This window comes from Pecten maximus, chromosome 7 (genome assembly GCF_902652985.1).
Source record: "Pecten maximus chromosome 7, xPecMax1.1, whole genome shotgun sequence".
Lineage (NCBI taxonomy): Eukaryota > Metazoa > Mollusca > Bivalvia > Pectinida > Pectinidae > Pecten > Pecten maximus.
The window spans coordinates 43,146,666-43,169,820 of NC_047021.1; the positions used below are offsets into that span (position 1 = coordinate 43,146,666).

Consider the following 23,155-nt stretch of genomic DNA (forward strand, 5'->3'; position numbering starts at 1 on the left):
GAATAGCTGAAAGGGATTGACAAGTCAGGACTTCCTGGGAAATGTTAGGCTTGTATCTGCATGGTTTTCTTCCTAGGCTGTCCTGAACCCTTATGATGTTCCAGCTACCAATGACAGCTGTTCGATCCCTTGAGAGATGTGTCAGCTGAGCAGGAAGTTGCGATCATTGTTGGGGGAACCACTAAATTCTACAGCGGTAGGTCTGTATAACAAGACATCTCAGCTACAGTTGCCAATAAGGCCATGGTGGAAGAATTCAAGGTGACCAAGTGTAGATTGATCATGGCCCTGAATGATTCAAGAGACAGCAAGGGACGGGAAGCTGGGGTGGACACAAGAACAGGCCTTTGATAGAGCCCACTGAAACTGCAGGACATCGTGGGGAAACATCTGTGAAGACATCAGAATATACACTATTGGAGGAAAAATGTGACTTTCAAGTCATCGGCAAAACATGCATTCCTTTGGTCAAGGACTTCCACCTCGAGTGGAGAATTCTCTCTCCTACCCTTCAATACACAGACAGTTAATCTACCACGATTTGAATCATAATGTGACTAACAGAGAGAGTTCGGAACGATTTGTCGTTTGCTTTCGTGAATTTTCCATATGGTGATAGTAACATTGATCACCAACATTGTTTTATATCCAACCTGTATTCAACACGGAGTTTCCAGAAAAGTCATGGACAAGATTTATTACCATGATGTCATTGTCAATTTTTATTTTGCCTTTTGCAATACGAAAGTCGTCGTTTTTAGGACATGACATCTTTTTTGAATGATGTTTTTTACGGTCATTTTGATTTTCGAGAATTTGCTTTTTGATTTCTACACTTTTGGCTCGTCACATCACTGACACCGATTATGTCCCTTAAATCACAGGTGAGTCCTATAAGACCAAACAGCTGTATGATATTCCTAACAACTGACGAGTCTAAGTTCCGTCCTATCACAAGGAGACTTAACACGAACATACTGCAGCCTCCCAAAACACACATACGCACTCACCACACGCATGCATGTCGCACGCACAGGGGGGGGGGGGGGGGGGGGGGGGGGGGGGGGCGGTCCTTAAATGACCTTAGCTGTTAATAGGACGTTAAACAAAATAAACCAAAGTCCTAAGTGGAACAATAGCTGTATGACGCATATTCATGTGAAGCTTTCCTCATTAACTGAAAATACATTGCTAAATTGTTATTTAAATTTGCAGTTCAGGTATGCGTACAAAATGTACTTTCAACATAAAAGTTTCATCTTCTCCTCTTCTCCGTTTGTTCAAAGGTGTCGGTATATTTTGCATAGCTGTTCCTATACTCTCACGATCGGATCGAATATGTTAGACTGTGATGAAAAACTCAAAGGCAGTAATTAAAACAAGTTAGTTTATTGAAAAAACATTAGCCATTTTAGCCATTCTATCTACATGATCACATCATATCTGACAAAAATATTTTTTTATATGTCCACAATCAATCAATCAATCAATTTGTTTATTAAATAACATTGTACAAATATATAGTTACAAAGTATAAATCATAGTTTAACATTTGGATCATCAGTCATCTTAACCATAATGAAATAAAAAATATTGATATCCTAAAAAGACCTGTCACAATAGTTATTTTTAGATAAATAAAACTAATTTAAGATGGCTCCCTGATATTGGATTACACGTTTTCAAATGTCTATTTATTCTCATAACTATTGACAGAACACATACAACTATCAAACTGCCTTGAATTATATCTATATACACTGTCTTAAGATTCTAAACACGATACGAGACAAATATATAAAGAGAATACATCTCGTTTTACATAATCGTATATGGCACTTAAAAAACACAACAATACATAAAGTGTTCAAAGAGAAAAAAATTGAATATACACCAGATGCTCAAAGCCGAAACCCAATTTCTGACTTTCTTACTATTTATAATTATCTCTTGGAATGTATTGGCACTTTTGGAAACTGTTGTTTAACTTTGTTCAGTTAAACAGGAATTATACATCGGCAATAGTTAAAAACTTAAAAAACATAACAATACATAAAGTGTTCAAAGAGAAAAAAAATTGAATATACACCAGATGCTCAAAGCCGAAACCAATTTCTGACTTTCTTACTATTTATAATTATCTCTTGGAATGTATTGGCACTTTTGGAAACTGTTGTTTAACTTTGTTCAGTTAAACAGGAATTATACATCGGCAATAGTTAAAAACAAAACTACAACAAAGTCGTTCTAAAACTGAACAAGAAGTATACATCAAAAAGAAGTTATGAGCCCCATAACTGAAAATTTGGGCCAAACGGAGACTCCGAATCTGACAGGCTACAATCCTGTATCTATCTAGATATGGATTCGGTAATCCAGTTAATTCAACAGAAACAATGGTTAGGAAAACAAAAGAAAATATCAATATTTCTCTGAATTAACAAAACAAAATTAAGATATCTAAATATCAATTTCAATTCTTCTTGTAAGAAATGTCCCTGATCACGTGATATAACACGTACGTTACGTGGTATGCCCAGCACGTTGCTAACATCCACCTCCATCATGCACTCGTGAGATGAGTTATATAAACCCGGAACTGTTGTAGACAACGGCTGTAGGTGTCGGTTGCATCTGCTGTGGGTACTGGTATGTTGTCTGGGTAACTGTGGGCTGTTGAGTAGGGTAAGCTGGAATAAAAAAAAATCCAATAACGTCAAAAATGAACTAAAATATACTAACCCTAAACCAGAGACTTGTATATCAGACTGCCTAAACCTATCGGTAACCCTCTGCCTATTTCCTAAACAAAATAAATTAACAGTATTTTGTTTGGCTCTAAATGGCCATAGCTGCCGATGGGTCGTAAAACATAAACAGACAAAACAAAGTTTCTTCAACGTTGATTAACTTAAGAGAATTTTGTAATGTATTCCCGAACACCCCTGAATTTCCTTAAGGTAATGATATTGATAAAACTGGGACGTAACCATTTAAATGTATCGAACTGTTTATCTCTGTGATTCATGGATACTCTTTTGGGGTTTCATCTTATACCAGATGAATGTCCAACAATCCTGTATAACATTCGGATCTCGATGATTTTACCAATCACATTTGTTTGCAAATAGTTTCCCCAATGGTAGCTCTACGAATAGTGACATCACTGACACTAGGTATCCAATTACTGCGTATAAATAATACTAGCGAGCCAATCAAAGTAGACAGATTTATGTTTATATCCTGTACAAACCTCCACAACATGGCTAGTAAAACGACTAATTATAATTCTACCATCCTTGGATGTTTGCAAAATTGAACAGATTAGCACTTACTCGCCATATTGATGTTAGTCGAGGCTATGGCCGGGTTGGTAGTACCGTTCGCATATACAATTCCTCGGCGTGTGGTTTGTTCCCGGCAGCAGGTAGTGAAGAAATACAGAGCCAGGATGATGGCCCCGACCACCAGGCCTAAAGCAATCACGGATCCAATGACAATTCCGGCGATATCTTCTCCAGATCTATAACGATAATCGATCAAGATGATCGGTGATCACAACGTGACAGAATAGATATTATATACAAATGATTTTACAAAATCACAAAATATTAACATCTTTATATACAAATGATTTTACAAAAATACAAGATAATAACATCTTTATATACAAATGATTTTACAAAATCACAAAATATTAACATCTTTATATACAAATGACTTTACAAAATCACAAAATATTAATATCCTTATATACAAATGACTTAACAAAATCACAAAATATTAACATCTTTATATACAATGACTTTACAAAAACACATGATATTGACATCATTATATGCAAATAATTTTACAAAAACACAAGATATTAAACCCCTTCTATACAAAAGATTTTATTAAAATACATGATAAAATGTATTAAACCCCTTCTATACAATTAAGGATAATATATATATATATAAAAAAAAAAACAGATATCAGCATATATCTCTACAAAGGACCTTTCAAAATCATTGTACAAAATACAAACAAGAAGTTAAAATATTTCTATGCAAAGGATTGAAAGAACGACACGCCAGATATTAACACTGTTCGTCCCCATAGGACGTGTCAGAGATATTAGAGAAATCATACAGCTGTTTACTTCCAGGACTCGTCAGTGATGTTATTGACATCATACAGCTGTTTCGTCCCTCTAGGACTTGTCAGTGACGCTAGGGACACCATACTGCTGTTTAGTCCTTTTATGACACGTCATTGTTGCTGAGGACACCATACAGTTTTTTCGTCCTTCTATGACTCGTCAGTGATGCTAGGGAACATCATACAGCTGTATTGTCCTTCTAGGACTCGTGAGTGATGCTAGGGACACCATACAGCTTTTTCGGCCTTCTAGGACTCGTCAGTGGTGCTAGGGACACCATACAGCTGTTTCGGCCTTCTAGGACTCGTCAGTGATGCTAGCGATCTGCTGCCCCCCATTGCATGATCATAAGAGGCGACTAAATTTGGGATCTTATCTTTTCTCTTCTTTCTGAACAACTTTCTTCTTCCTAATGTCTCCCTTGACAATGCCTCACTTTTGGCCTGTAGTTGAGCGTTCGCCGCTGTGAGGAAGGCTTCGGGTTCTGTCCCCTAGCCGAGACATACCAGAGTCTTTAAAAATGGTAGTTGCTACTCCTGCTTAGCGCTCAGCATACTAGGAGTGGGACGACTGGTTCGCCCGTTGTCAGTATAATGTGACCGGGTGGGGTGTGCTGCTAGGTGTCTTCGGCAGTATGCTTCAGTGAGGTAGCACTATAGCAAAAGTTCCGGCCTATCACAAGGAGACTTAACACGAACATACCGCAGCCTCCCAAAACACACATACGCACTCGCCACACGCATGCATGTCGCACGCACGGGAGGCCGTCCTTAAATGACCTTAGCTGTTAATAGGACGTTAAACAAAATAAACCAAACCAAAAGTCAGTGATGCCTAGGGACATCATACAGCTCTTTGGTCTGTCTACGACTCGTCAGTATATACAAGTGGTATATGTTTCGTCTCTGTAGGAATCGTCAGTGAGACTTAAGGTCTAAAGGTTGGGTAACAAAGAGGCGACAGAGGATATTATTGTAATGTTTAAATGTAACAGATAATGCATTCTAGGACAGAAAACATTGGACGAGGACGATTGTCTCTGTCTGGCGTGAAAAATGACTGAATTGTCCAACCAAAGAGTATTTATGAATATTGCTAAAAAATGTAATGTATACAGTGCTAATACGTACAAATTGTCGTCGTCGTTGTCGTCGTCGTTGTCGTCATCGTCGTCGACTGTACAACATATGTTCTGCGATTCACCACAGCAACCATGATCACACCACTTGGTAAACCAGTTGTCGTGATTGTTCCAGCACCACCCTGCGTCCACGAAGGCTATATGTGGATTGACATGAAAAGGTAGAAAGATAAAAAAAAAAATTGACCAGATTGATCGTAGAGCTTTCATTCTTAGTCACTACAGACTCGCCCGCATCTGTCACTTAAAAATTAGTAACAACGTAACAGTTAACCACCAACATGTAGTTGTATGTTAAGCAAGAAACTCTCTTTTTCCCTAATGTGAACTTTCCATTTCCTATTAGCAACACTCCTGCTTTCCCACCTGCGATAATTTACCGTGAGAGTTTGTATCTAGCTGTGCTTCTTGATAAGCGATGGCTCAATATTCAATGACATTGTCGTATTATCACGATCACCTTGAATGATGTCTACTGCTGTCAGAGTTCTAATTAAGTTTTGGAATCTAGGATAATATCTAGACATTTCCGCATTCTTATAATTAAGTATAATTTGTTCGTGTGTTGTCTCTGAGAAAAAGAAGTTACAAACATTTATCTAGCGAATAACAATATTTTGAGTCAAATCTATGCAGAGATATGTGGCTATTTACAATTTATGCAGAGATATGTAACCATGAATGCTGTTAAATTACTGATTGATTTTAAGGATATGGGCAATTCAAGTTTTACATTTGACCCACTTACAAAATATTTCAATATCCCCAAGAATACACCATGAAATATTATATAGTGTATTAAAATTATGTAGTTAATAAAGATATGAATTCGCCCAAATGAAGTTCATACGACATAACAACTTAATCACAAGTAATTTCTAAAGTCTACTCTGATATTTTATATTACTCACAGCCAGCCATCAAAACATTACCTTTTCCATACATAGACCGAGTTTCACATTACCTCCACACCCATGGATCGACATATTTTCACATATTGGAAATACATTTTCACTTCAATATTAGTATATTAGAGAAAACGATCGAAACATCATGTCCGTAGATTATTCTGTTTCGTTACACGAGATTTTACAAATGGAGTAAGTAACCTACATACCTACAGCGACTGTCAGTATCAACACAGTACACAGAACACCCGCCATTTTGTCTCTTAAAATTCAGCACTAGGACAAGGTATATACCTGGTATGTATATTACGGGCTAAATACATATATTATTGTTACTGACCTATTGTCAGACTGTCGGGTCGCACTAATTGTTAACAACATACATATTCAACGTTAAAAATAGATATGATTAAACGAACACAATCGGCAATTCGCATGGCAGACGATACACACGTATACACATTATTGAAACTGCTCTACAGAATCAATGTTTAAAGTGGCACTTTAAAATGTTCTTAGATTATTGTAATGAAAGAATATCTCAGACATTGATTCTTCGTCACAAGCAGGAGGGTTTTACATAAAGAACAAGTGGATATCTCTCATTAAAATATAAATTTAGTAATTGACAGAATGAATACCTGATAATGAATGTAAACTGGCGTTCCCTACAGAGTAAATATCAAACGATGGCTGTAAACTGCGGGTATTCAGTCTCAATTTCGTATTATTTGTTTGTAAACGATATGTATCAAGTTTCCTTTTACAGAGATTAAGTACGTATATACTTAATGGTGAGTTCTAGGGTCGTGATTATGAGCTCTGTGAGAAATATACTCTTTGTGATACAAAGATCAGCATTACTCACGCCAACTTGTCCGGTGGTTTTTGAAGTGACGTGACCTTACCTGATTTCAGCGTAGGTGCCGTCGGTGGCGCAGGAGACGCATTCGCTTCAGAAACAGCTGGTCTTATCATATGCAAATGCATACTTGTTAAGCTGTCTATTCATATTTTGTCCCCGTTTTATCGATAATTAAAGTTTTGCTTTAAATGACAAGTGGTATTGGTGTTGTGTTAAGGTCTAGTCTATGTGCAATAGTAGTTTCATCATAAAAATGCATTTTTGTGAAGAATTACAGTAATTAAGAACAAAAACGTATATATCTATGTAAGACAAACGTACTTAGAAATTGTCCATCGCTCAGATGATATTGTCGCTGGATGAGAAATGGAACCGTATACCAAGAAGGAGGGCCAAGACTCTGGTCAATTCAATGCCCAATCGAGTCCGTTTAACCATTGAAGCTCATGAGGGGCATACACTGTATTGATAGGCCCAGAACACTATTCATTTTAGGAGATGTGTCCTTGAATCAAACTGAAATTTGACGAAAGTACCCAATATACATGGATGAAATTTTCACATATGACCTGGATTATCTACTTTTAAATTACTGTAAAACGTATAGTCAAAATAAGAATTACTTGTCGCGTTGAACTTTTCGTGGAATAATCAAAGTAGGTTGTTCCATTGGTGCACAGATGTGTAAACAAAACATATTGATTAGTAATACTACTGTGCCCAGCAGGGTTCTGTTTTAGACCTTTCGTTTTTGTTACAATTTTATTTTGACAACACAGGGATTGTATCATTTATTTTTGATGCATGGTTTACACATATTCAGGTAACTATGTGATCAATTATTCACATGTTAACAGTTTTGTCGCTAAATATAGACCAGTATAAATACAAATGATGCAGCTGATGATAAGGTTTGTTGTATTATAAACAACTACGAACAACTAACAGATATACATGTACATTGTATATAATTACACAAAGCTCCTATTTCCCCCAAATGACTATAGACTCGTCTGTAATCAATATGCTAATCAAAGTTCAACACGACAGGTCATTCTGGTCGGACTATACTTATCTAAGTGTGCTCAAATGTTAGCACAAACGCTATTAAAATGAATAAGCGGAATGATAAATTGGCACACCGACAATGCTGGCAATATAAAAAGTTGTAGATAAAAACTACCATTAGCATAATCGAAATTGAGCGAAATGCTTCGAGCGAGAAAAAAAAAGATTACCACTTAAATATGTTCGTTTACAGTACACCAATTATCTTTCCGGGCAATTTAAAGTATGAAAATGCAAAAAAAAAATGCAGAACTAAGCGTTATCGCATACCCTTGATTTAACCTAGATTTACATGACGGACGTCGTTGATGAAGCAGCAGACACTTACCTTTCCGGAACGCCTGGTCCTGGTTAAGATAAGTTCTTAACAACTTACGAAAACATTACAGAATATGTACAAAGATATTTCCTAAAATCAAACAATGTTTTCCAATAGAAAATTACAACTTACTGTGTTTTTAATTGTTAAGGAACCAGGGCCTGGTTTTTTATCCTTGTAATCTTTAAAAAAAATGTTAGTCATTTGATCATTTAGAGCGGTCTAAAAGGATCTTTACGCCAATCAACGTTTTCCCCTTGCTTCATCGAGTTATGATATTTTTAACAAGTCGTTATCGTTGATTTGTTTTTGACAAATCCAATATAAAATGGAAGTTTACGCAGTAAACGGACAGAACCGGGCAAAGGCTATATGAAAACTTTCTGCTTTTGATAGTTTTATAGATTGGTGGATAATGGGAGAAAAGGTCGAGCTGTCGACCCCTCCAGCATCCAGGCGCAAGGATGTCTTCAATAACTTCCATTGAAGGGTATCTGGAATCACAAGCTGCTCCCCATGTGGTAGGGAAGGCTCATTAACAGAAACAGCAACGTGTGGTAGGTTGAACGTGCCCTAGGCAGGGAACAATAAATATATCACAGAGGTTGTAGTCTACTAGAAATGCGACAGCAAGATGATATAACCAAATCAAGCAAAAAAGAAGAAACAGATTTTAATTGCAGAAACTAGTTTGGGAAATGATATACAAAGTTGGAGGGACTTCGTTGCTGCCTAAAACGTCCAGAACCGAAGTCAGTTTTAATTAGGGTTAGGGTTAGGGTTAGGGTTATCACCGATGACCAAATTTGCAACTAAAAGTGGCTATTTTACCACTTGAAGTGGCACTTTGTCGCTGACCACCAAAATCTACCACTTAAAATGGCACTTTTCAACTTAAAGTGGTCATTTAGTCACCTCTTGGTGGCTATTAGGTTGAAAAATGAAAAATGGTGGTCATTTCCACTTAAATGAAAACTGCGAAAAAAAATTATTTTTCTGATTTGACATTTTTTAAAAAAGAGAAAAACAATTTATTCGACACGTCTTCGAGCTTCTTTTCTTGTAGTTTTCATTTTAATTTTTTTTTTAGCGGAAAAATGCCATTTTGGGTTTAGAAAAATAATGATTAAATCGGATTCTTTTTTTTTTAAATGGGTTAAGAATGGAAAAACAAAAATTTCCCACATATTGTCGTCTGGAAAAATCCAAGGAGATTTTTTTTGTAACTCTAAAACATTTAAGTGGCAAAATGACCTTTTACCCTAACGAACTTTCGTTTTACAGAAATGTTTCAGGGGGTTAGGGCTTTTTTCTTCATAAATGATAAGAAGATGTCCATAAAAGATAATACAACCGAAAAAAGTGGAAGAAAAACAGAGAAAAAACTTCTTTTTTTCAATTTGAAAAAAATGCTATGGGTCGACCGACATAATGATTTTTTTCGATTCAATCCTCATTATCAAAACATCGCAAAACACTACCATATCGTTTGTCTATAGTTAAACTATAAAATATCACAATTTAGATTTTTTCTAATGGATCATTAAAAAGTTATCGCTTAATAAATACTCAAAAATGATCAAAATTCCGAATATTTCAGCGATATTGATAAGAACTCAAACCAGTTTAGTTTGCTAAACAGTGGTTTTCATAATGTAACATTTCTGACAAGGTTTGGTGGAAAAAAAATAATCGCTAACAAAAATAGAGTCAATTAAAGCCTAGAAAAATGAGAAATTGAAAAAAAAAATTCTGGCACCTAAATAAAAAAAGTATTACGGTGAACCTTTAGCGCTGCCATCACAGAATAGCATATTAAAAGATGAGAACTCTAAATGGAATGATCTTTGAGAAAATGAGTTTTCAAAATGGAAGACATTAGTGGCATTATACCTAAATTCTAACCCCAGATTTAAGTGGCAAAATGACCAAATCAGGTTTTACCTCAAAATTAACCACAACATGTCGGAATTGAATAAAAGATTTGATAAAACGAATCTGAAAGACATCGTATTTAAAAGTGTTTCTATTTAGCTTGGGTATAGATACTAACCCTATACCATGTGGTCATTTTACAACTTAAAGTGGGTCTAACCCCAGACTTAAGTGGCAATATGACCATATCACATTTTACTGAAAAATAAACCACAAAATGTCAGAATTGAATACAAATTTTAATAAAATGAATCTGAAAGACATCGTATTTAAAAGTGTTTCTATTTAGTTTGGGTATAGATACTAACCCTATACCATGTGGTCATTTTACAACTTAAAGTGGGTCTAACCCCAGATTTAAGTGGCAAAATGACCATATCACATTTTACTGAAAAATAAACCATAAAATGTCGGAATTAAATACCAATTTTAATAAAACGAATCTGAAAGACATCGTATTTAAAAGTTTTTCTATTTAGCTTGGGTATACATACTAACCCTATACCATGTGGTCATTTTACCACTTAAAGTGGGTCTAACCCAAGATTTAAGTGGCAAAATGACCACATCAAGTTTTACAGCAAAATCAACCACAAAATGTTGGAATTAAATACAAATTTTAATAAAATGTATATGAAAGACATCGTATTTAAAAGTGTTTCTATTTAGTTTGGGTATAGATACTAACCCTATACCATGTGGTCATTTTACAACTTAAAGTGGGTCTAACCCCAGATTTAAGTGGCAAAATGACCACAACAGGTTTACCGCAAAATTAACCACAAAATATCAGAATTGAATACAAATTTTAATCAAATGAATCTGAAAGACATCGTATTTAAAAGTGTTTCTATTTAGCTAGGGTATAGATACTAACCCTATACCATGTGGTCATTTTACCACTTAAAGTGGGTCTAACCCCAGATTTAAGTGGCAAAATGACCATATCAAGTTTTACCGCAAAATCAACCACAAAATGTTGGAATTAAATACAAATTTTAATAAAATGTATATGAAAGACATCGTATTTAAAAGTGTTTCTATTTAGTTTGGGTATAGATACTAACCCTATACCATGTGGTCATTTTACAACTTAAAATGGGTCTAACCCCAGATTTAAGTGGCAAAATGACCATATCACATTTTACTGAAAAATAAACCATAAAATGTCCAAATTAAATACCAATTTTAATAAAACTAATCTGAAAGACATCGTATTTAAAAGTTTTTCTATTTATCTTGGGTATACATACTAACCCTATACCATGTGGTCATTTTACCACTTAAAGTGGGTCTAACCCCAGATTTACAGTACACGTCAGGTGTTATGGTTCTCTTTCACCCTCAGGGTTGCGAGTGTCACTCGAGTGTAGGGGATTAAGTACGCCCCGTGTTTCAACTCGGGTGTTTCCACCGGCCACCACCGGCCGGGGCCTGGCGAGTGTAGGGGATTAAGATCGTAGGAAAAGGTGTGAAGACTCGCAGCTGGAGACGTGGTCGTGGTCAGAGTTTTGCGACCTTTCACCTTTACCTGTACTGATTTTTTTTACCATGTAACAATTCATTAACAGTACACGCTCCTTCGGATTTTGAGAAAACGTAAAATACAGTATAGCCGTAGATTGGCTGAATGATCATGAATTCATACGTAATTTTCATTAATTGGCAACGAACTCGTGTCCTAGCTGCTATTACTCTCACGGACGTCAATTATCACAAGTATACCTAGTAAGGCATCAGTACGTGGGATGATTATCAATTTAGACAACATATTTCTAGTGTTATCAAAACAAGCACTAACTCATAGAGTTTTCGTACCCGTTTCCATCGCATAACGCCACACAAAACGCCCGAACCTCGTCTTGCAGTACAAACTCTAATGCTTTATACACATGTACATGTAAATGTAATAAAGAATTTGTATATCGATTCAAGGGTGAGCAAATGGTATTGATTTGAATTTGTCTCGTGAACCGAATCAGACTTTAGTTGGTTCATATAGCGACAATGCAGCGCAAATATAAATATTTAAGTTCGTATTCCGTATTGTATCAAAACGATATTTAACTAGTTATTGATGCATGCCGCGCTAACAAAAATGTATCGTTTGTGTTCTTATTTTTTTTTTAATTGCACACATTTCCCTTAACTTGTGAACAAATCAAAAATTTTAATGAAAAGGTGCTACAATTTGTAATACCAGAAACATATATAACAGAGATAAGTAGCTCTCTATTTGCCCCGAAGTGATACCCTCATGAACAAAGACCGATTTACATGTGCTCGCGTGTGTGATAGGGGACAAGGCCTTCTCGATAAGGGATATGCTTGACTGGTCACGAATAAAAGGAGCCATGCACCAGTTGTACGGGTAAATAGCGATTTTATTTAGCCCTAATACGCGTTTCTGGTAATACGTCCAAATATTTTTTTTTTAATTTACCAGAAATTAATATGAATCTATGTAAATATACAATATACGTACATTGTAGCCGCGGTCGTGTCTGGATTCATGGGTTATACTAATTATATAATTAGCGTCCTGTAGTAAAAAGGCGGTCATGAGCATATATGACTTCATCAAGTTTTCATAATGATACCATGACAACTCTTTATTTAACATTCGGAAAAAAAATTACTTCAAAACTCTACTCATACTCAAACTGTCAAATTGTAAGAAGTATATCGTGGCTCTTATACATATTATAAGTGTACATGTACGTGAAGTCAGCACACTCGATACACTAGTACCGATAACATATTTTCTGTTCGATATGCCACCTCGGAATATAACGAAAGGATGTTCAAACTGTTTAGTTACATTTCATCAGAGACTTGTGTATATCAGGATATATACGTCTCAGATTTCATGATACTAGTTTAGTTGTTCCGAGATCTAGGATTCTTTGTGATGGTAGTGTTACGATAGGCCAGGCGTATAGTGTTCAATGGGCTGTAAGGCCCCTGGAATAAAATTGAATTGAATTGAATTGAATGGGGACATAAACAGACAGAAGTGTCAGATGTTTTTTTGTTTTAGTTAAGTTATTATTATATTAATCATTCAAGACTTACTTCAAAGTCAATCGAAAGCCGAGCGGGATTTACTCGCTAGCGCTCCAATCACAATATTGCTATAAATAACACAAACACCAAGGCGGCAAAATATCGTTAAATGTTACAGTGTTTTGTTTTCTCGATTTCCCGGTAAACATTTGTGGTACTCATCTAGCTAGGATTTAAAAACTAAAAACGTACATAATTTGGAGTGTATATGTACCGTACATTTACAACACAATACATCTGTAGTATCGCTAGTATAGATATCGTGATTTCATCACATAAAAAAATATCTCCGTTTTCTCAACACCGGGCTGGGATACTGCAGAGACGTGTATATCAGATATATCACGTTTCTGGATACTGTAAGTACAAAATGTAAGTCCAGCTACAATTCAATTCAATTCAATTTATTTCTCTTTAACCATACATAACAGTACAGAGAAAACATATTTACACAATACAAAAGTTATATACAGTTGTTCAGCCAGTGTATAAAGTATGCACACGCAGACTGTATCAATTAGTTTATCAAAACATCTGATATTTAACCATATCGTTACGCATGATACCATTTTATATAATTTCAAGAAAAAAAAAAAAAAAAAAAAAAAGATCAAGTCAAGATGAACATGATGTGTAACATCATGCTATGGAGGACACATTGCTAAAGATAATACTAATGAATTTACAGAGTTTTTTCAATGTATTTACGTGGTTTGAGTTCATAAGATCTCTAAATTTTAATATGTTCGGCCTTGTATAATAATATTTATTTAGATATAATTTTCTATGCGCAGCTAATGACTGGCATTCTAGCAGATAATGGAATTCATCTCCTATTTGTTGACTATTACAAAAAGTACATATTCTTTCGTGGCGTTCAATATTATTCCACCTTCCAGTTTCAATAATCAGTCTATGATTTGTAGTTCTGAACTTACAAAAAGTATTTCTTTCTTTATCTGTAAGAACGTCTAGATAGCATTCAAAACCAAATTTGTTTTTAAAAATTCTGTAACAACCAGACTTAGAAGAATTAAATACATCATTTTCCCACTGCTGTATAAACTGATCATGGAGTGTTTGTTTTACATATGACTTTATCCAAGAAGTATCTAATTCCTGGATATACTGGATATTCCACACATAGCTAATACCACATTCATCTAATAATTGTTGTATATAACGTATATAGGGAACATTATTATTACGGTATTGGTTTAGACATAACAGTTTATAAGTTATTACATTTAGTTTGTTTTCTTTTGAATTAATCAATTGAGACCAATAGGTCAACATTCTCGTCTTAACTGAGATATTCAAAGGATAAGCTCCAAGTTCACCATAAACCATAGACGTTGGTGTACTTCGTTTGACCCCTAATAATAACTTACAAAACTTTAAGTGCGCTCTCTCAATGACTTGTAGATTTGTAAAACCCCAAATCTCACATCCGTATAACAATATAGGTTTTACAATTTTATCATACAGATCATATATACACTGAACAGATAAGTTATATAACCTTCCTTTCTTTAAAACATCATACATAGCAATTGTTGCTTTTTTAACATTGTAATTTTTAGCTTCATTAAAAGAACCTGTGCGTGAAAAAACAGTGCCCAGGTATGAAAAACTTTGGACAATTTCTATGTCTTCAGTACCAAATTTGAATTGTAATCTGTTATTTAGACGACCTTTACTGAATATCATACATTTTGTTTTCTCACTGTTAACTTTCAGTCTCCATATTTTACAATATTCACTAAAAACATTTAGCTGCATTTGCAGGTCTTCTGGGGTGTCAGAAAATAGGATTGTATCGTCAGCATACAACAAAATAAATAGTTTAATATACATATGTAAATCAACTTCAAGTTGGTTTGTCAGGCACTGTAAACCGGTAACATTATTTCTAGTCATAAACTCCTCAAGGTCATTCAAATATAAACTAAATAAAAAAGGAGACAAGTTTTCCCCTTGCCTCAATCCATTATTGCATGCGAAGAATGCAGAATTCTGACCATTAAATGATATGTTAGATTTAATACCTTGATACATATTGTAAATAATTGTATACATTTTGCCATTTATATGATTTAACAACATTTTGTTCCACAGACCATTTCTCCAAACTTTGTCAAAGGCCTTTTCAAAATCAATGAAAATACAGTACAGCTTCTTTTTCATCATATTAGTAAGACTAATTAGGGAATACAGCACAAAAATATTGTCTATAGTTGAATACTTCTTGCGAAATCCAGCTTGGTTTTCACATATTAGATTAACTTCGTCGGAATACTTTAATAGTCTTGCATTTAAAATACTTGTGAATAGTTTGCCGATGCAACTTACAATAGTAATCGGCCTATAATTTTTAGGGTCTGAGGGAGAACCCTTATTTTTATAAATAGGTACAATAGAGCCTCGAAGCCAGCTTTCAGGGATTTTCCCTGTGCTAAAAATAACATCAAATAATATAACATAGAGATCAATCATTTTAGAGAGCGAATATTTAATATATTCATTAATGATGAGATCATCCGAGCAAGCCTTATTGTTTTTCAGTAGCTTAATAGCATGTTCCACCTCCTCTCTGGTTATATTACTATTTAATACATTATTTACAGGACCCATATCAATATCATTATTATCAAACATGTTATCATCTACTCCAACATTTAAGGTTTTAAAGAAATTAAAAAGCGTGTCAATCGATATGTTACCTTTTTTGTTTTTATGTGTACTATTAGAACTTTTAAGTAGTTTCCAGTAATCCCGTGCATTACTACTTTTCATATCTTTCAACTTACGACGGAGGTCTCTTCTGAATTTATTAATACTTTTATCCATTGTATGTTTGTAAGATTTTTCTGATTCTTTATATTTATTGAAGAAATAATCATTTTTGTGACGTCTGTACATACCTTTATGGCGTCGGAATAACTTCCTGGCCGCCTTACATTCACCGTCAAACCAGGGTTTAGAATTTGATTTTGGCTTTTTACATATATTAGTATGGTTATATTTGTATATACCAAAAGTTGACTTAGCAGCACTTACAAGCACATCACTACAGTCTGCCATAAGTGTATTGACATCTAGGTCGTTCGTATTACTGCATTGGTTAATTGTATCAATAATATTCTGAATTTTGTCATCGTTTATATTCTCAATAAAATGTTGGATTTTCTCAGTCTCCCAGTTTTTAATACGTTCAGTATAATCTGTTGTATCATGTGTATTAATGTTATCATTGGTAACTGTATTGGCCATACCACCTATAGTAAGAGTTAGGGGACAATGTGCATCTGACATAAGAGGGCTAAAATCTAAAACATCAAAGTCACGTATGCGTTTTAGGAGCTCAGAGGAACATATGACATAATCGACAACGCTAGAACTTTTACAGGTGTACTTACCTATATCTCTATCACGACCAACTCTACCATTACAGATAAAAATGTCATTATATTTACAAAAATCCAATAGTCGGTTCCCAAAATTATTTTTGTGTAAGTCCTGACTTTTTCTGTTCTTAGCAAAACCGGAATTTTCAAATACATTCATGTATGTAACTTCATTTAGGATTTCAGTTGTTAATTGATCTCTATCGTCTATTTCATTGTAATCAATAAAATCTACAGAGCTCGCAGTTCTTGCATTAAAATCTCCTAACAAACACACATTTTTGTAATTAGCTGATAACCTCAAGTATTCAGTTTCAATTTCCAAATATGGATCACCAATACAGTATGTAGAATTCTCGGGTGGGACATAAACCATTCCAAATAAAAAATCATCATCACTTTGTAACTTCGCGCCATCTAACCTAAACCAGCTTACGTATTGACTATCACTTTGTACTTCATAGACATAATCTTCCAAGTCATATTTATATGCTATAACTATACCACCCGACTTCACTTTTTTAAACTTTGCCCTATTTTTCATTACAGTTTTAAAACATGGCAAATCAATGACATCTAAATCATCAGTTTTGGATTCACAGAGACATAAAATATCAAAACTATTTACAAATTCACGAAACTCAGGATATTGAGCTTTTCTCACTAAGCCACAAACATTTAACGACAGTATTTGTATTGTACATGCATTATAGTTACTTTTTCCACCACCACCATATGTATTAATCGGCTCGTTTGAAACCAAACTAGTGTCTATATTTTGCCCTCCGGCGCGTCCCTATTCGTGCTGATTTGAAATCACCCGTCTACGTTTCGAGCGCGGTTGTTGAGTGGGCGTATGCTGACTGGCCATGGGCTGAACATTCGGGCCCTTATATAGTACACCATCTATGTACAGCTGATCTCTGTTCAACACAGTTTTTTTCCCGTTTTTCCTAGCTTCTTTCGCTACCGGATATAAAATTCTCCTTTTGTCTTCAATTTCCTTTGGAAACTGTTCGTTTATACCAAAATGTGACCCTTTTAGTTCTTTAGCACTCCGCTTGACTCTCAGTAAATCCTTGTAGTAAATAAACTTTGCTATGATTGATCTTGGCCGTGTACCGGTACGCCTGTCGCGTTGGCCGATTCTATGGACGTTGGCCATAGCAATGTCATGGGCGTTTACAATTTTGAGTTTACTTTCAATGAAATTTTTCAATGTTATTTCATCATCATCTAGACTCTGATTTTGGTCCCAAATTTTCTCTGGAATACCTGAAAATATCAGATTTTACTTCATGCTCCTGCACTGTGCATCAGTAGCCCTATCTTTCATTTCCTCTATCATTTCGTGCAATTCATCAACTTCATCTAGGACTTCATTTTCATTTTTTTCCAATTTGTCAATGCTTTTCTTCATGTTTGTAACGTTTCTGCCGACTGTATCATTTGCAGCCTTTACCCGATCCATGATATCACTGTTACCCTGTATGTCACTTTCCATGTCCCTTATCTTATTTTTCATACAACTGATATCTGTTTCTGATCTTTCTACCCTCACAGTTAGGTTGCCGAGTTTTGTGTTAATCTCCTCGAGAGTGCTGGTATTTTCCTCAATTTTAGACAGTCTTGATTTCACTTCAGTAAACATTTCAAAAATAGAATTGATCGTGTTTTTCATTGTTGTGGTTTCAGTACTGACATCAGTTTCACTAAATAATGTTTCCCTACACTCTGCTAAAACTTTGGATGTAGACATACCTGTATTGTCCAGTGCAGCCATATTGGTGAGTTCAAGTCCTCAGAGTAAGATTTTCAAATCACAACAAAAGTTCATTTTCCCGGATAATTCCCGAATTCCCCTACAGAGTACCTGTACTGTACGACAAGGTATGTTCCAACAAACACATCACGGTATCAGGCAGTGTACCTGTCAATCATGAATCAGGACCTTTGTTCCACTAATCCCCAACACTCTTCCACACCGTGTCGCGCGGTGTCAGTAAACAGGTGAACACTCGGGTTTTGAGCCGGTGTCAGCCGGTGTTTCAACCGACATGCAACCGACTGAGTGAGTGGAAGGGATTAGACCTCGCCACTGTGGCGGTGATTGGGGACCATACCACCTGACGCGTACTGTAAGTGGCAAAATGACCACAACAGGTTTTACCGCAAAATTAACCACAAAATGTCAGAATTGAATACATATTTTAATAAAATGAATCTGAAAGACATCGTATTTAAAAGTGTTTCTATTTAGCTAGAGTATAGATACTAACCCTATACCATGTGGTCATTTTACCACTTAAAGTGGGTCTAACCCCAGATTTAAGTGGCAAAATGACCATATCAAGTTTTACAGCAAAATCAACCACAAAATGTTGGAATTAAATACAAATTTTAATAAAATGTATATGAAAGACATCGTATTTAAAAGTGTTTCTATTTACTTTTGGGTATAGATATTAACCCTATACCATGTGGTCATTTTACCACTTAAAGTGGGTCTAACCCCAGATTTAAGTGGCAAAATGACCATATCAAGTTTTACAGCAAAATCAACCACAAAATGTTGGAATTAAATACCAATTTTAATAAAATGTATATGAAAGACATCGTATTTAAAAGTGTTTCTATTTAGTTTGGGTATAGATACTAACCCTATACCATGTGGTCATTTTACAACTTAAAGTGGGTCTAACCCCAGATTTAAGTGGCAAAATGACCACAACAGGTTTTACCGCAAAATTAACCACAAAATGTCAGAATTGAATACATATTTTAATAAAATGAATCTGAAAGACATCGTATTTAAAAGTGTTTCTATTTAGTTTGGGTATAGATACTAACCCTATACCATGTGGTCATTTTATAACTTAAAATGGGTCTAACCCCAGATTGAAGTGGCAAAATGACCATATCACATTTTACTGAAAAATAAACCATAAAATGTCCGAATTAAATACCAATTTTAATAAAACTAATCTGAAAGACATCGTATTTAAAAGTTTTTCTATTTATCTTGGGTATACATACTAACCCTATACCATGTGGTCATTTTACCACTTAAAGTGGGTCTAACCCCAGATTTAAGTGGCAAAATGACCACAACAGGTTTTATCGCAAAATTAACCACAAAATGTCACAATTGAATACAAATTTTAATAAAATGAATCTGAAAGACATCGTATTTAAAAGTGTTTCTATTTAGCTAGAGTATAGATACTAACCCTATACCATGTGGTCATTTTACCACTTAAAGTGGGTCTAACCCCAGATTTAAGTGGCAAAATGACCATATCAAGTTTTACAGCAAAATCAACCACAAAATGTTGGAATTAAATACAAATTTTAATAAAATGTATATGAAAGACATCGTATTTAAAAGCGTTTCTAGTTAGTCCGAGTATAGATATTAACCCTATACCATGTGGTCATTTTGCAACTTAAAGTGGGTCTAACCCCAGATTTAAGTGGCAAAATGACCACATCACGTTTTACTGCAAAATAAACCATAAAATGTCGGAATTAAATACCAATTTTAATAAAACGAATCTGAAAGACATCGTATTTAAAAGTTTTTTCTATTTAGCTTGGGTATAGATACTAACCCTATACTATGTGGTCATTTTACAACTTAAAGTGGGTCTAACCCCAGATTTAAGTGGCAAAATGACCACACCAGGTTTTACTGCAAAATTAACCACAAAATGTCGGAATTGAATACACATTTTAATCAAATGAATCTGAAAGACATCGTATTTAAAAGTGTTTCTATTTAGCTAGAGTATAGATACTAACCCTATACCATGTGGTCATTTTACCACTTAAAGTGGGTCTAACCCCAGATTTAAGTGGCAAAATGACCACAACAGGTTTTATCGCAAAATTAACCACAAAATGTCACAATTGAATACAAATTTTAATAAAATGAATCTGAAAGACATCGTATTTAAAAGTGTTTCTATTTAGCTAGAGTATAGATACTAACCCTATACCATGTGGTCATTTTACCACTTAAAGTGGGTCTAACCCCAGATTTAAGTGGCAAAATGACCATATCAAGTTTTACAGCAAAATCAACCACAAAATGTTGGAATTAAATACAAATTTTAATAAAATGTATATGAAAGACATCGTATTTAAAAGCGTTTCTAGTTAGTCCGAGTATAGATATTAACCCTATACCATGTGGTCATTTTGCAACTTAAAGTGGGTCTAACCCCAGATTTAAGTGGCAAAATGACCACACCAGGTTTTACTGCAAAATTAACCACAAAATGTCGGAATTGAATACACATTTTAATCAAATGAATCTGAAGGACATCGTATTTGAAAGTGTTTCTATTTAGCATGGGTATACATACTAGCCCTATACCATGTGGTCATTTTACAACTTAAAGTGTGTCTAACCCCAGATTTAAGTGACAAAATGACCACATCAGGTTCTACCACAAAATAAACCATAAAATGTCGGAATTGAAAAAAAAAATAATAAAATGAATCTAAAAGACATCGCATTTATAAGCGTTTTACGTTATCTCGAGTATAGATACTAACCCTGATGACATGTGGTCATTTTACAACATAAGCAATTTCTAACCCCTGAGATATAAGTAACGGTAAAATATTAGAAATAAATACTTCAAAAAATTCAACAAACAAATAGATATGTTATTTTATTGAAATTTATTGACCGAAATGTGCATTGCTGACTCTTCTCGGGTAGTTTCTTGTAGACTTGAATAGGGCTAAAACACTTTTCCTAAGGTTTTCGCAGTTCTCAACAAAAAAGTTTACTTTTGGGACTTTTGCAATTGCCGTCGGGCAGTTCGCACACGGTCGGCTATCTGTTTGACTGAAAATCTTTTCAGTATTTCCTCTCCTTCCTCGGTTCCAGCTAGCCGTCTGGCAACGGATCTTCCAAGAATTGGTCCATTTCGCTCAATGAGGTATTTGCAGGCCTCTAAAATTATATGACTTTGATCACGTGAAAATGACCTCCTAGAACTCGATCGCGGCTGGTCTTCGATGAGGTCCTTTTCCTGAGGTCTCTTACTTGCGTAGTGTGGTCCTGTGGGTGATTGTTCTTTGTCCTCTTCCTGAGGCCTTTGATGTTTTTCTTCGTCATCTTCCCTGGATTCCTCCTCTTCCTGTGGTTCTTCCCCTGGTCCGTCTTCTTCATTGGAATCAAGTTTTTCTGGCTCGTCCTCTTCCTGTGGTTCTATATGTTTGTCGCCAAGCCTGATCACGTCCTTTTCCGGAACTAGGTTAGCTCTCATCATCACCCTTGCTATAATATTAGACATCTTCAGAGACTCATCCTTCCGACAATGTAATTGATAGTAGACGTCGGCCGTTCCTGCTCTATGAGTCATGTGACTAGCAAGCTGTTCTCTGGATTCTGGATGCGCCTCTCGAACGTTGGTAACAGTGCTTTTTCTTATTTTTGTGGCCGTTATAGGCGATAATCTGGGTAACACAGTTGACCACAGTTTTTGTATTCCCCCGTTTACCCGACTGGAATTCATAGCAGCCGGTATCCCGGATTGAGATGGCCACGTGAGAAATAATGGCGCCGTGTCATAATTCATCTCCTCCTGAAAACCCGGTATCATCTGTCTAATGCATGTAGCATACACCTTAATCTCCTTGTGCAGCTCGTTTGAAGCAACAAGCATCACAGGGGTTCGGTAGCCGGTTTTATGGTCCGCTACAACCATTATTACACCATTGTCCCGCTCCATTGCATACCGCACGGCCCTCATCTTCAAATTGGCGAGTGCTCCAACTCTTTGGGCGTTCGAGCAGAGCAAGGTGAACATGAGGTAGTTTCTCATAAGACAATATATTTCCGCCGTCAGAGCCCATCTGTCCCCCTCTTTGATTTTGTTTATATATGTCTTTGCCCTGCGTACTACTGATGATGACATGAGAGCTTTCACATCACTTGGGCTGACCTGATCCTCTGCGTCCCGGGCTTGGATTTCCACAACACGCCGTTTACTGGTCTTCGACACCGCATTCAGCCACCTTTGTATCGCACATCGGACGCGTGCTGTTTGACTCAAGTTGGTTCCTGATGGTTGTCGCACTTCCAGATACCCCATGAACTCTCGCAGAGAGGATAGATAGCTCTTCACTGATCCGGGTAACAACGTGGAATTGTTCGGTTCCATCCAATACCTTGCAATCATAGATTGATCTTGGATTGATTCGATGGCCATTTCAGCGTCTACATTCTTCCAGATTTTGAATACCTGTGAGGCATGTTGGGAGGCGGCTCTAGTGTTTTTGGAACG

The 23,155-nt window shown here is 35.6% G+C and overlaps 1 protein-coding gene across 1 annotated transcript; it reads right to left on the reverse strand.

Moving 5' to 3' along the window:
- Window positions 1-1,373: 1,373 nt before the first annotated feature.
- Window positions 1,374-8,112, reverse strand: LOC117330911. Its single transcript, XM_033889467.1, has 4 exons — window positions 6,403-8,112; window positions 5,275-5,422; window positions 3,336-3,523; window positions 1,374-2,690 (listed from the first exon to the last, which is right to left on the reverse strand). Exons 1-4 carry the CDS (start codon window positions 6,446-6,448, stop codon window positions 2,584-2,586), a joined length of 489 nt encoding a protein of 162 aa, XP_033745358.1. The 5' UTR covers window positions 6,449-8,112; the 3' UTR covers window positions 1,374-2,583.
- Window positions 8,113-23,155: the final 15,043 nt, after the last annotated feature.